A 14,286-nucleotide genomic window follows, 5' to 3' on the forward strand; every position below is an offset into this window, starting at 1 on the left:
CTTCATCTGAAATGTCTGCTACATTTATAAAAAAAAAAAAAAAAAAAAAAAAAAAGTTAACAAGAAAGAAGTAAATAAAAAAGCACGAGAGGACTAACTCAGTAAAGAGCGCTAGCCTAAACAAGAAAGAATGAGTTTTTTAAGTCAGGCATCATGAGGCACACCGGTAATGCCAGCATTCGGAAGGATGAGACAGGAGGATTGCGAAGTCTCCGTGTATACGCATTTAGCTTTATGAAAGTGTCTTTGAATATAAAGGCTATGCGAGCCTTTGATCCCAGCACTCGTGAGGCAGAGACAGACGGATCTCTGTGAGTTCAAGGCCAGCCTGGTCTACAGAGCAAGTTTCAGGACAGGCTCCAAAACTACAGAGAAACCCTGTCTTGAAAAAAAAATCTGTCTCATTTTCTTAAAGTTAGATCATTTTTGCAGATAAATTGAGCAGGTGGTACCAGGAATTTTTCATCTCTCCCCTTTTAAATGTTCTATTGTCATTGTGTGTCTGTTCACAGTGTGAGGACGTGAAGCCATAGCACGAGGAAGCATTGTGGAGACCAGAGGACAGCTCTGTGAAGTCAGTTCTCTCCTTCCACCATCATGGTGCTTGATCTGGGGCTCGAACTCACATCAGCAGGCTTGCACAGTGAGCACCTTTACCCACTGAGCCATCTCCCCACCTCTTCCGCTTTCCCTGTTGCTGTCATTTGTATTAATGTGACATATCTATTGCAATGTATTTCCCAGGGTTGGCATTTCATGCTGAACTAAAAGCCCATGGTTAACACAGTGTTCACGCGTTGTGACCGATCATTCTTTGAGTTTTTTTTTTAAATATTTATTTATTATGTATACAATATTCTGTCTGTATGCCTACAGACCAGAAGAGGGCGCCAGACCTCATTACAGATGGTTGTGAGCCACCATTTGGTTGCTGGGAATTGAACTCAGGACCTTTGGAAGAGCAGGCAATGCTCTTAACCACTGAGCCATCTCTCCAGCCCCCATTCTTTGAGTTTTGACAGACAACTAACCCCAGGAACCTAACATTATAGGATGTGCAGAATAGCTTCACTGTCCCAAGAACCCCAACTTCCACCTACTCATGCCCTCCTGCCCCAGAATCTCTGGGACTACTGATACCGCCCCCACCCTAGCGCATTTACAGGAAGAGAGAAAAGTAGCAAGAATACAAGAGTATTTGTATCCATTCTCCTAGCAACTTTGAAGTATACATTATTACTAACTGTAAACAAAAGCTGGGCATTGTGACACATCACTATAGTCCTAGTACTCTGGAGGCTGAGGCAGGAGGATTGTGAGCTCCAGAAAGGTTAAGCTATCCATCCTTGTATATGTTGGTAGCTTGGTTTCTTTTTTAATTTATTTATTTCTATTTTGTGTGCATTAGTGTTTTGCCATGGGTGTTGGATCCCCTGGAATTGGAACTAAAGACAGCTGTGAGCTGCCATGTGGGTGCTGGGAATTGAACTCGTGTTCTCTGGAAGAGCAGTCAGTGCTCCCAACCACTGAGCCATCTCTCCAGCCCCCTCACTTTCTTTTTTGATCTCAATGCACCATAGTTCCTTTTTCCACCTACTCACAGGGACATTTTGGTTGCTCTGAGTTCGTGGACATTATGGAAAAGACTGCTGTGACATTCGTGTGCAAGTTGCCGTGTGAATATAAGTTTCCATTTCAGCCAGGTGGTCGTGGCACAGGCTGTCCTGGCACTCGCTCTGTAGAATAGGTTGGCCTCAAACTCAGAGATCTGCCTGTCTCTGCCTCTTCCTGAGATTGAAGGCAAGATCCATCGTGCCCAACTTTGTTTTGTTTTGTTTTGTTTTAGCATGAGTTCCAGAGATCAAAGTCAAGCACTTTACTGACTGGAGCAGTAGCAGAGCCCTGGCCTTGAACTCTTGATTCTTCTGCCCCCATCTCTCAAGGGCTGGGATTACAGGGATGAACCACAATGCCTGACTTTAGGCTATGCTGGAGTTAGAATCCAGGGTTTCATGCGTGCTGGGCAAGCACGCCACCAACCGAGCTGCATCTTTATTTTGCCTTTGTAAGCATCTGCCCATCACATCTCGAATTCTCCTACATACTCTCCATCACTGAATGAGAGCTCCTATCACCCCATGCTCTCGCTCTCCTCCAGCTTTTGGTATGGGCTGGTACTTGGGTTTGATAGTTCTGCTGGGTGTCTGGACCCCTCCTTCCAGTACCTCTTCTGACCTCTCCTGACCTCAGGTTCTCCTTCCTTTCTTCAGCTGCTCAGTCCGCTCTTTCTTTTCCTCCCATTCAACCTGGACTCCTGAACAACCCCTGCTACTGGCTGTTTCTCTCTGGCCTTCTTTCTTTTCCTTTCTATGGTTTTGTTTGTTTGTTTTTTGCTTTTGGCTTTTGAGACAGGGTTTCTATGTGTCACCCCAGAACTTGTTCTGTAGACCAAGCTGGCCTCGAACTCACAGAGCTCTGCCCTACCTCTGCCTCCTGAGTTCTGGGATTAGAAGTGTGCATTAACACACCACCTGCCTTTCAAGCAAGCCTCTACCCTGGTCGACCCCTCTGCCTTCTGCAGCCCAGAGCCTCGCCTCCCCACCACGATCCCTGGAGTCCTTACAACTTTATGGTGTCCCCACCCCAGAGAGTGCACTGGCACACCCAGAAATTTCCTTTGTGCCCTGTCACCCTGTTGGTCCCTTTAAAGTCCCCTCGGCAACAGATTCCCTTTAGACTTTCTGTCTGCTCTCGCTGTGCCTTTGGCTCCTCCAATTCTCCCCATAGCTTAACATCACACGTACACCATATCCATACTAGTGGGGAAGCCCCAACCATCTTGAACCATCTTCTTACCCTAAGAAGTTCTAAACATACAGAAAAGTTCAAGGGTTGTCTTAGCAAATGCCCACACAGTCAGCTCCTATGTTTGTCAAATACTACCCTTTGGCCAATAAACCAGAAGACCAAGCTGCCTAGCCCCAGTAAGTTAATACTGCCTGCCCTAGCCAGTAATCCTTGTGTCCGGGGAGACGGTCAGTTCTACACCATCCTAAACTGATGAGTAAGACCCTGTCTCAAAGGAGGAGGAAGAGGACAAAGACTATTTGGGTTCGCATCTTGAATCTACCATTTACTTGTCCGCTCTGTGCCTCAGTTTCCCCCTCTGTCAGAAGGCAGGAACAAGGATGCCTGCCTCGGGGCTCATGGGGGCGGTGAGGGAACTCGAGTTTGTTGAGCAGAGCCTGGCCCAGAGTAAGAGCTGCCTTCTTATCATTTCATCTCCCTTCCTGACTCAACATAAGAGATCACCCCTTTGATGGGGCTCCAGATCCTTCCCTCCCGCCTACCTCCTCAGGAATGGCACCCAGCACCTGGCACCCACTGGCTCCAACGGACATCAAAACAGGCTTGCTCCCATTTCAAACACTCACACCCCTGCTCCCAACAAGCCAGCACCCTGCAGCTCCCACCCTCTCTGCCCCTCTCCAGCCTCCACAGGCGACAGGACAGAGCTGTCTGCACTTGCCCTGAGCTTCCCTCCCTCCTACTCAGCTCAGCACGGGCAGTAAACAGCCCCCTGCTCCTCCCCATCACCAACCGACTCCATGAGAGGTGGCATCCTTATGCTGCCCCAGCCAGGCCACATGGCCCCTTTGGGGCTTCCTGGCCACATCCTCCTCTTGGAAGCTCTCCTTCAGAGCCACCCCCCACACACACTCAGGGCCCTTTGCACGGCTTCCCACCTCTGACCACCAGATGTCACTTTTCCCGGCCCTGTGGAGTCTTCTCTCCCAGACCATCTCTTCGGGTCAGAGGCTCAGCCGCCATAAAATGTCAGGCTCCCAGCTTCCATTCCTAGCTTTTCCTTTTCTTCCTTCCTCCTCCTCCTCTTTCTCCTTCTTCCCCGTCTTCTTGAGACAGGGTCTCTCTCTCTATAAACCTGGTTATACTAGACTCAACTATGAACTAGGCTAGCCTCAAACTCACAGAGATCCTCCTGCCTCTGCCTTCCAAGTGCTGGGACTAAAGGCGTGCACCCACGTGCCTGGCTACTGATCAGTTTTTCAGAACCATGTGGCCTGTTGCCAACCACTGCTGGACAGACCTTCCAGGGTGTCTCAGGGATGCTCAGACTCCACCAGAGACCTGCTTGGGAGGATCTTCTAAAGTAACCTGTACACATGCCACACAGCACCCAATTCCAGCCTCAGGCACAAAACACACGTGCACCAAAAGACAGGTACAAGAATAGTCCTTCCAGTGATACTTAGGATCACCCCAGACTGGAAGCTACCCAAAGACCTGTCAACTGTAGAGCAGATAAACGCACAGTGATGTAGTCCATGACAGGCGGCTCACACAGAATGTGCCAACATAGCCTACAACTTGCATATATTTTACAGTACAATGTTGAGTAAAAGAAAAGAAACAACAAAACAAAACAAAAAACCAGGCTTGGCTAAGGGAGTTAGGAGCTCAGTGATACAGCTTGTGTTCAGCCTCCATGAGGCCATCCTCAGTATTGCAATGGAAGGAAAGAAGGAGAAAGAGGGAGAAGAGGAGGAGGAAGAGACAGAGACGAAAGAGTATATACTGTTCATTCCATTTACATAAAAGTTAAAAGGGAGCCGGGCGATGGTGGTGCACGCCTTTAATCCCAGCACTTGGGAGGCAGAGGCAGGCAGATCTCTGTGAGTTCGAGACCAGCCTGGTCTACAGAGCTAGTTCCAGGACAGGCTCCAAAGCCACAGAGAAACCCTGTCTCGAAAAAAAAAAAGTTAAAAGGGAGCTGGGGTGATGGCTCAGCAGTTAAAATGCAACACTTGTTGCTCCTGCAGAGAACCCAGGCTCAGTTCCCAGCACCTGCATGGTGGCTCACAACCATCCATAACTGCAGTCCCAGGGGACCCAATGACCTGTTTCCACTTCCTTGGGTACTGGGCACACACATGGTGCACAAACATACATTCAGGTAGGATGATCAGATACATAAAACAAAATGAATAAATCTTAAAATCTTAAAAATATAAAAAATAATCTGATTTGTGTTTTCTGTTGAAATTGATCAAGATAGTGTTTGTCCTCAGGATTTCTGGGGGCTGGTGTTGCTTTCCGGCCTGCGTTCAGCCTAGGTGCTGAGCGCACAACTCTGATTTACACTAATTCATGGATTGGGATATGCGCTTATCTGCAGGTCTGCTTCCATCCAGTAACTGAATCCTCTTCCCTGCCATATAGCCCTCTTTCTGGCATTCTCTTGCCCATAGAATGCCCCCACCTTCAACACTTAACTGTAAAAATCTGAAGGTTGGAGGCTACCTCTCCATCCCTCTTTCCCTGCCGCTCCCACCCCATCCATCCCCAAGCCCCGTAACCCTGCCTCTGATGACCCTCCAAATCATTCTTTCTACCCCACTTAGCCCAGACCACACTATCTTCTTCCTTGAACCACTGCAGTGGCCTCTAGCCTTCAGGCTTGATAACTGTTCACAGAACAGTCAGGATGCTTCCAGAGTGAAACACCCACCTCGTCCCCCTCCTGGTTAAAACTTGTTGTTTTGTTGTTGTTTTCTGAGACAGGGATTCTCCGTGTAGCCCTGACTGACCTGGAACTCATTTTGTAGACCAGGCTAGCCTCAACTCACAGAGATCTACCTGCCTCTGCCTCCCTAAGTGCTGGAGATGAAGACATGCACCTCTTCACCCAGCCCTGGTTAAAACTTTACTGGTTCCCTGCAGCCTATGGATTAAGTGTATTGCATTTCCAGAACTGAGTTCTAAGTCTCTGCCTCCCCACCACTGACCCCCATCCTATGCTCCAGGCTGCTCCACGAGCGTTGGCACAGCCTTTTCCATCAGTGGTTCCACGGGCAAACACTCTTTCCCCTTATCCCTGTTTTTATAGATCAAACCCAACACTTCCTCCTGGGCTTGGTTCAGATGCCTTTCTACCTATAAAGGGTGTGGCCGCTCTGTAGGCATGCACAAGCCCCCCACCCATCACCCTCCACACCATAGTGAAACTGGTCCCCAAAGTGCAAACTCCCCGGGATGAAAGTTGGGTCCTGTGAAGGGGGCATCACATCTGTCTTGAAGATCAGTTCATCAGCACCCAAGACAGTGTAGAGGCTCTGCAGAGCCTGCTTGAATGAGACTCTGGAAAGATGTGTAAATTGCTTTTTGACTTGAAAGTAAGAAACAAGAAAAGAGGAGCCATTGTCCAAACAAGATAGGTGTACAGAGGGAAAACTGGAAACCGAAAAGCAATACAAGACAGGGTTATGGGAACTACCTGTCACTGCAGGAGTCCATCTTCCAACCTCCCAAGGATTCGGACATGACTTTTTTCATTATGACCACTAGATGGCGCCAGATCCCCAGGCAAGGAAGAAAGCAAGCCTCCTACACACCTGGCTTTATCCTCCCCCCCCCCCCCCATCCAGGTGGAGCGGTGGCTCTACCTGGCTTTCTGTGAACAGTGCCTGTTCTGCTCAGGAAACAGACCCATCCACGGGCACCTCTTCCCCATGCCAGAGACAGTGTGTGTACCAGACCTTGACTCAGACACCAACCAGTGCCCCTCCTCACTCCTGCCAGCCTGCCAGAGTTCTATCACCTGTCGGTTTGCTTCGCCCCTCCTTCAGGAGCAGGACTGTAGCTAGCTGACACTTGCTCTTCTCGCTGGACCAGATGAGGTCCAGTGGGTCACACCGGTCCTACGGCATGGCATCCTCTGGCTACTTCTCCACCCAGCTATGACCCAGCTGTCAGTGGCTCCCTTCCTGCCGGCCTGGGGGACCCCTCAGGGACAACTCAATACTCATTTATTTCGAGGATGACAGCATGCCTCAGTCTCAGCACTAGAGGGATTTAGCTCTTCTTATTTAGCCACTCAGCAAACATTCCCCAAAGACTGTCTTAGGTATCTGAAGGATAATGGAGAAGGGGGTAGGCAGTCCCCAGCATGCCGTGCAAAAGGGAACAGGGTGTTACCCATACACCACCAAACAAGTATTTAAATAATGTTTCTGCTGGAGAGATGGCTCAGTGGTTAAGAGCACTGGCTGCCCATTCCCAATGGATCTGGGTTCAATTCCCAGCACTCACACCGTGGTTTACAAATGTCCAGTTCCGGAGGATCCAACACCCTCACGCTCACATACATACAAACAAAAAACTAATGTCCATAAAATTTAAAATAAATATAAAAAAAAATATTTAAAAAATAATGCTGAGCCAGGTGGTGGCGCATGCCTTTAATCCCAGCTCTTGGGAGGCAGAGGCAGGTAGATTTCTGTGAGTTCAAAGGCCAGCCTGGTCCACAGAGTGAGTTCCAGGACAGTCAAGGCTACACTGAGAAACCCTGTTCCTCCTCTTCTTCCTCCTCCTCCTCCTTCCCCGCCAGACAGGATCTCTCTCTACAACCCGGAAGTCCTGGAACTCTTGACGTACACCAGGCTGGCCTTGAACTCACAGAGATTCGGCAGACTCTGCTAGTGTTAAAGGCGTGCACCGCCACGCCCGGCCTTAAATGCCTCTTGCCGCTGCTGATGTTGTGATTTCAGTCCATTTCTAGAATACAACAGACCTTAGAAATTACCCTAAAATAACTCACTACGACCCCAAGGCTCCTGTGCTCACTCACGTTTTGCTCAGGAGCCAGGCCCAGATGGGGTGAGGAGAGATTAGGGCGTCTTTGAATCACCTGTCACCCCCAAATGAATGAACGAACCCACGAGACAGGGTTTGCCCGACGCTGTCCCTTCCCTGTGGGCAGCTGGGGGCTCCAAAGCAGGCCCTGCCAGCCGCCCCCGCTCTCATCCTGGGAGGGGAACCGGCAGCCCAGTGCCCTTCCTGCCCCCAACGCCCCGGGCTCCTTGGGCGCCCTCTTGGCAGAAGAACAGAGGGCATCCAGAGCGGGTGGCAACTCGCCCCGCCACGAGCTCGCAGCGGCGGGCGATAGGAGCTGGGGGGACGCTCAGATAGACAGACAGATAGCGCTCCCCTCGCCCGCCCCCGCCCCCACCTTTCCCACGCGGCGGCCTCCCGGGCGGCCCAGGGCAGGCGGTCACCTCCTCCTGTCCCTGCGCCCGGACCTAGGCCCTCTGTTCCTCCAAGCCCAGGTTTTTCCAGGCTCGGCATCCTGTGATAGGGTCTGGCGTTGGAAAGCCCCACCGAGCCCCCTACACACTCTATACTGAGTGAGACCCCTTTGCTCTCTGCGAACTGGTTCCACTGCGTCTTTAAGACAGACTGCAGAATCCAGAAGGAACCACGAGGTGGCGTGCTGGCACTGTGTGTCCTCGACATGATGCGTCCTGGTTAGCAAAGCAAGGGGAGAGACAATGCCAGGTTAAGGAAGGTGGGGTTGGGTGGCGATGGGGGAGGGCGGGGGTATTAAGAATTGAAATTGGGGAAAGCCCTCTTTCTCTCTAGGATTAGGTTGGGGAGCAAAAGTGGGATGCAGTAGAGAAATGGGTTTGGCACCCGAAACAGTAACTCTTTCCTGGGAACCGGCTTTGAGAGCCAGACAGGGTTAGGAGATAAGGGTTGGAGATTGCTCCAGCGCTAGAAGCCGCTTCATCAGGGTCTTCGTGGAGGGAAGAACCCGAGTGGCGTGCCTTGGCTCTCAACTGTTGGAGCTAGATGGATGTGAGCGATCTATGCACACTCTGACCGAGGTATGCACAACAGACCGAGGTAGTTCACAATCCTACATCCCATTGCTTTACACTACACACACAGACACACTCTTTCACAGGCACTCTTGCACGCATGGCAGACCTTTGGGATTCTGTGGGACATATAAAATCCTCTATCCTTAACCCCTAACGAAGTCCGCCCTCCCAAGGGCTTTCCCATATTGTGTGGAACCTGTCCCCAGACCAACTTAAGTCCACAGAAAGCCAACCTCCTAGGGACTACTGCCTCACAGCTCTCTCGGCTCTACCTGGTCCATCTCTGAAAGTGCACACTTACAGTCTGGGGTACCTCCATTCTCTAGAGCAGCCCCCAAATCCATACAATACAGTCTCGCTCCAGTGGAAACTCTCAAGTTCAACGTAGGACTTTTGCAGGCCAGAATGCTTTTGCTGGGCGAGACTCTTCTTTTATAATTTTAAAAATTACGTTTCATGACTGCAATGTCATAAAGATAATATATTAATGTGCTCAAACTTTTTTTTCCAACACGGATGTTCTTTTCCATTTTTTTTTCGGATTTTAAAAGCGATCAAAATATTTTCGTGGACCCTGGGTCTTTGCCACTTTATCTGTCTGTCATTTGCATAGTACACACATACATCACCAAGGACCACCTCCTTTCACAAATACCCAATGGACAAGTTCCCCTCCTTCCTCATCTCACCTAAGCCCACCCCTAGCCACGAAAACAGAGGGGTTGATCCTGGGGGCTCTGCACCACCAACCCCTCCATAATACCCCCCCCCCCCCCCTTCGGAGGATTTTTCTGGGCTTGAGCGCAGGAGAAACGTGGTGGTGGCGGCGGTGGTCTGTGTGTGTGTGTGTGTGTGTGTGTGTGTGTGTGTGTGCATTTGGGGTAACAACAAAGAGGGCTGGGGGAGCCAGTGAGAAAGCGCGAGCATGTTTTGCCTCGAAGGCAAGACTTGCAGCCAATCAGCGCGCAGGAGCCTCCCTCTGCACTCCAACATTGAGTCTATAACCGGCTGGCCGGGCGGAGCTGGCAGCATTTGACTGTGGCTTGGGACGCGGAGAGAGGCACGCAGCGACTGACCGATAGCCGGCAATGGTCTAAGCGCCCTTCGGCCACCCCCTCCCCCAGACGCGACCAGGCCCTGCCCTCGCCCTCTGGACACACATCCCACCTGGGCTCCTCCGCCTACCCCGCGTTCCTGTCCGCCCGCTTCCGCGCTCGGAGGAGGAGGCCTGGGGAGCTGCGACGCCCGCCAGCATGAGCGGCTCCTTCGATCGCAAGCTCAGCAGCATCCTCACCGACATCTCCAGCTCGCTCAGCTGCCATGCGGGCTCCAAGGACTCGCCTACCCTGCCCGAGTCTTCAGTCACTGACCTGGGCTATTACAGCGCTCCCCAACATGACTACTACTCGGGCCAGCCCTACGGTCAGACGGTGAACCCCTACACCTACCACCACCAGTTCAATCTCAATGGGCTCGCTGGCACCGGCGCTTACTCGCCAAAGTCGGAATATACCTACGGAGGCTCCTACAGGCAGTATGGAGCGTACCGGGAGCAGCCGCTGCCTGCCCAGGACCCAGGTGAGGACGCTGGGGTTGTGGAGAGGGTGTGAGACGCTGAAAAGGTGCCCAAGCAAGAAGTCTGGGGATGGGAGCTGAAATCTAGGGAAGCCCCGAGGGTAAGAATTAGAAGAGATTGAAGGAGATGTGTTAGATGAATCCCAGAGAGGATAGGCGACACTATGTGCGGCACTGTGCGCCGGGGTCTCCTGGAGATTCCGGGGAAGTTGGGGACACAGAGAGCGCGTTCTGGGTGATGGGGGAAAGCTTCGACGCTGCTGTCCTGCGGGCACTTGAACCGGCAGCCCGCGATGGCTTGAGAGCTCGAGGGGAGTCGGCTCCGGGGACCCTTCCTCTGGATGCCGTCTCCAGAGACCCCGAGTAGCGAGTAGCGAAGGGCACGTGGAGAAAGACCCAAAGAAGTCACAGAAATGGAGGTAGGAGAGACTGAGAAGTAGAGAGAGGTGGGGATAGAGAGAAACAAATGTGGGAAGGACAGTAAGGAAAAGCACGGAAGAAAGCAGAAGAAAGCAAGAAAGGGAAGGAAAAAAAGAAAGAAAAAGAAGAGAATGGAAGTCCGGAGGGGGAGGAAGAAAAAGAAAACAGAGAAAGGAAAAATTGAGAGAATGCCTACACGATCCTTGCATTTTTTCTGAAGCAAGTTATCCTCAATTAGGAAGCTTATTAAAAGGGAATGGGCAGACTGGAAGGAGTGGGAGACGCCAAGGCCGGTTAAGTGGGTCACTAGAGGACGGTCCGCAGACGAGAAGCTGAGCCGGGAATGCGTTCTGAGTGAAGTCGCGCGGTTCTCAACCCAGTCGCTTGCTGGCGCCGGAGACGGCGCTCCGGGGCCGGGGTGCGGAGCTGGGAGCGCCGAGTCGTGGGCGGCCGCCGGTCCGGCTGGGTCTCGGCGGTTCCCTCCCTGGGCGAGGGCGGCACAACGCTCCTCCAAAGAAGTCCCGGGGAGATCAGTGGGCCAGAGGGTGCGGCGTTCGACAGAGGGGGATCTTGGAGAGTGCGGGGTCGCAGGCCGAGGCTAAGCTCGTGCGTTCCTCCTTGCAGTGTCGGTGAAAGAGGAGCCGGAAGCCGAGGTACGCATGGTGAACGGCAAACCCAAGAAGGTCCGAAAGCCGCGCACCATCTACTCCAGCTATCAGCTGGCTGCCCTGCAGCGCCGTTTCCAGAAAGCCCAGTATCTGGCCTTGCCCGAGCGCGCCGAGCTAGCTGCACAGCTGGGCCTCACACAAACACAGGTTAGTACCGAAAGCTCAAGAGTCCCTGGGGGCAGATGGGAGCGTGAGCGACCGGGGTACCTATGAGCCTGACTGGGCCTTTAAGTACCCCCAACCCCTGCCCCTCAGCAGATTGCAGCGACTCTTGCTTGTGGGTTGAGCGACTCGAAAAGTCTCAGCATTTGTTGAAAGGTTTACAGTAACGAGTGTAGACGGGTGCAGTGTGCATCCATGTGAACTTAGGCAACTGTGTATGTCTGTCACAGAGAGATGCCCCCCCCCCCTGCACCCCAGAACTCCCAGCTCCCAAGGCCTTCAGCAATATTACAGGACACAGGAGTTTTCTCTCTCCCAGACGAAGTGGGGGGGGGGGCAGACAGGCGATGTGCCAGAAAAATGTAAGGAGGGAGGGAGGTCCTTTAAGGGTCATTTTGCAAACAGAAGGCAAGTATCTGTGCTGGAGCACCAGTTAGCGCATACACCAAAATGTACGCTTGTGTAAAAATATGGTCTTGCTTTGTACCCAAATGCCTCTGCCCAAAGTCAGGCCAGAGAGAGGTTCACCGAACAAAAGGACATAGAGTCAGAAAGTGGGAGACTTTCGCCAACCCTTTACCCGTCCCCTAGACACCAAGAAGTCTCATTGCTCTGGGGAGGAATGTTGGGTGCCTGGCTCTCTACAGGTGTTGACAGGCTGGCCTTGGTTGCGGCTGGGCTGCGTGGGGCCTGGTCCATCGGGGATCTGGGTCACCTGGGGAAGAGCTGATTCATTGTTTGTGCCAGTCATGGGGTGGAGAGAGGCAGGCGGAGGGGGAGATATCCCAGGGGAAATTTAGGGACTCAGGTTCACCTGCTCCCGAGTCCCTGGGTCACCCCCAATACCCAACCAGAGCCCCCCCAGAACCCTGTGTGTGAATGGGGGTGTTTATGTTGTGGGTGCTTATCTGGGTGTATCTGCCTGCATTTATAGCTTTACCATCTGGTGGCTGTGCCAGGCTGTGAGTGGGTATGTCGCTGAGTATGGAGATGCTTGTGTGGGTGTGTGTTTGTCGCTGTGTATCTGTGAACCTCGGCTTAGGGCTCTGATGTGGGCAAAATACCACAAACTGCCCAGATCTCACTAGGGTGCCTTTTTTATTGAGGGTTTGCGGTATAGTAGACCTTTTCAGTATTTAAGTGTCTTAACTTTCTTGAGCCTTACAGTGACCCTTTGAGATAGGTGATAGTGTTGTCAAGGTCCCCATTTTGCAATGAGAGGAAGGTGAGGCCAGAGAGGTTAAGTAACCTGCTTAAGGTCGCACTTCGGAAGTGGCAGACGGGACCAGTAGAATGTTCCAAGCCGCAGTTCTTTTCCAACTGGAAAGAAATACGCTGGCTTGGGAGTGGAGGCCCTGGAGTTTTTGCCTAGTTTCCCCTAGAGGCTGGGTACTGGGCTCCCTGTGGGGTTTCCTTTTGGCATCCCAGAGAGGCTAACTACTTGCTCTTTTTTTATTCTGTCCAGGTGAAAATCTGGTTCCAGAACCGCCGCTCCAAGTTCAAAAAGCTCTACAAGAACGGGGAGGTGCCGCTGGAGCACAGCCCCAACAACAGCGACTCCATGGCCTGCAACTCTCCGCCGTCACCCGCCCTCTGGGACACGTCTTCCCATTCTACTCCAGCCCCTACCCGCAACCAGCTGCCCCCACCGCTCCCGTACAGTGCCTCCCCCAACTACCTGGACGACCCCACCAACTCCTGGTACCATGCACAGAACCTCAGCGGACCCCACTTACAGCAACAGCCACCTCAGCCGGCTACACTGCACCATGCCTCCCCAGGGCCCCCACCTAACCCTGGGGCTGTGTACTGAGCACCCACCTGGCCTGCGCCCCGCCCCCCACGAAGGACCCCCCCAGGACCAGGCAGAAGGTGCCCTATCCTAGCGACACTCAGGAATCATCCAGGGGCACAGGGGAAAGACTCCCTTCCCCCTCCCTTGTCCCTTCCAGGGACCCAAGAAACTCCAGATGAGATATGCATGGACCAAGGATGCCCCCCTAAACCAACCTCCCTCCTCTTGCTTAGACTGGGGTGCCCTCCAGATATCGAGGCATTTAGCTCCGGTGGAGACAGCACGCGCTCTCTGCTCCAGGAACCGGTGTGGTCTTCCAGCCTCTCCGACACAGTAGAGAACTCCAAAAGGGGGAAGAGTCGGAGTATCTGCAGGTCCCGCCTGCTCTGGGGAACCAGGGACCGTGGATTCCAGCACTGCCAGACCTAAGTCATCGGGGCAACCAAGCCACTCTTGAGCCACTCTTTGAAAGACATTGGACACTGCATCATGGCTGATCCTCAAGGTGGGGGCCTGACCTAGCCCTCATTTAAGATTTGAGGGTTAAACCAAAGAAAACTCCCCCCAATGAGGAAACCTTTTAATGTCCAGGGAAGAGTTAAAGGAGCCTTCTCTCCGCCCCTTCCCTGGGGAGAAGGGCTACCCGTGTGTGTTTTTCCTAAGGACCCCATTTCTTCTTCCATGTACAGGACTTTGCACAACTCTGGTTTTAAAAGCTGTTGAAGCATAGGACAACAAAGGGCATTGTTAACAGTTAGGACCAAATCCCACTCATCTCACAGGGCGGGTAGTTCTGCTCTGTCCCCCACCCCCACCCCTGTCACCCCTTCCTTTTCTCCCAGTAAGCTGGCAGTCTGGGGGGTCAAACCCCAACTCTCTGCAGAGATACACCAGGCAAGACAAATCCCCAAACACTCCCTTCACCACAGCTTTGGAAAGGGATCACTTCCCCTCAGCTGCAGGATGCAAGCGAGGAGACAGAGGA

The 14,286-nt window shown here is 52.4% G+C and overlaps 1 protein-coding gene across 1 annotated transcript; it reads left to right on the forward strand.

The window, feature by feature from the left end:
* Nucleotides 1–9,934: 9,934 nt before the first annotated feature.
* On the forward strand, nucleotides 9,935–13,319 carry Dlx3 (distal-less homeobox 3). Its single transcript, XM_005350609.2, has 3 exons — nucleotides 9,935–10,259; nucleotides 11,301–11,491; nucleotides 12,972–13,319. Exons 1-3 carry the CDS (start codon nucleotides 9,935–9,937, stop codon nucleotides 13,317–13,319), a joined length of 864 nt encoding a protein of 287 aa, XP_005350666.1.
* Nucleotides 13,320–14,286: the final 967 nt, after the last annotated feature.

This window comes from Microtus ochrogaster, chromosome 7 (assembly GCF_000317375.1).
Source record: "Microtus ochrogaster isolate Prairie Vole_2 chromosome 7, MicOch1.0, whole genome shotgun sequence".
NCBI classification, from domain to species: Eukaryota; Metazoa; Chordata; class Mammalia; order Rodentia; family Cricetidae; genus Microtus; species Microtus ochrogaster.

Bases quoted from the DNA above. Each gene is read 5' to 3' on its own strand.
- Dlx3 (XM_005350609.2), top strand. From the start codon at position 9,935: ATGAGCGGCTCCTTCGATCGCAAGCTCAGCAGCATCCTCACCGACATC. The intron at 10,260-11,300 runs GTGAGGACGCTG...TCCTCCTTGCAG, and splicing joins GCTGCCTGCCCAGGACCCAG to TGTCGGTGAAAGAGGAGCCG. The intron at 11,492-12,971 runs GTTAGTACCGAA...TATTCTGTCCAG, and splicing joins TGGGCCTCACACAAACACAG to GTGAAAATCTGGTTCCAGAA.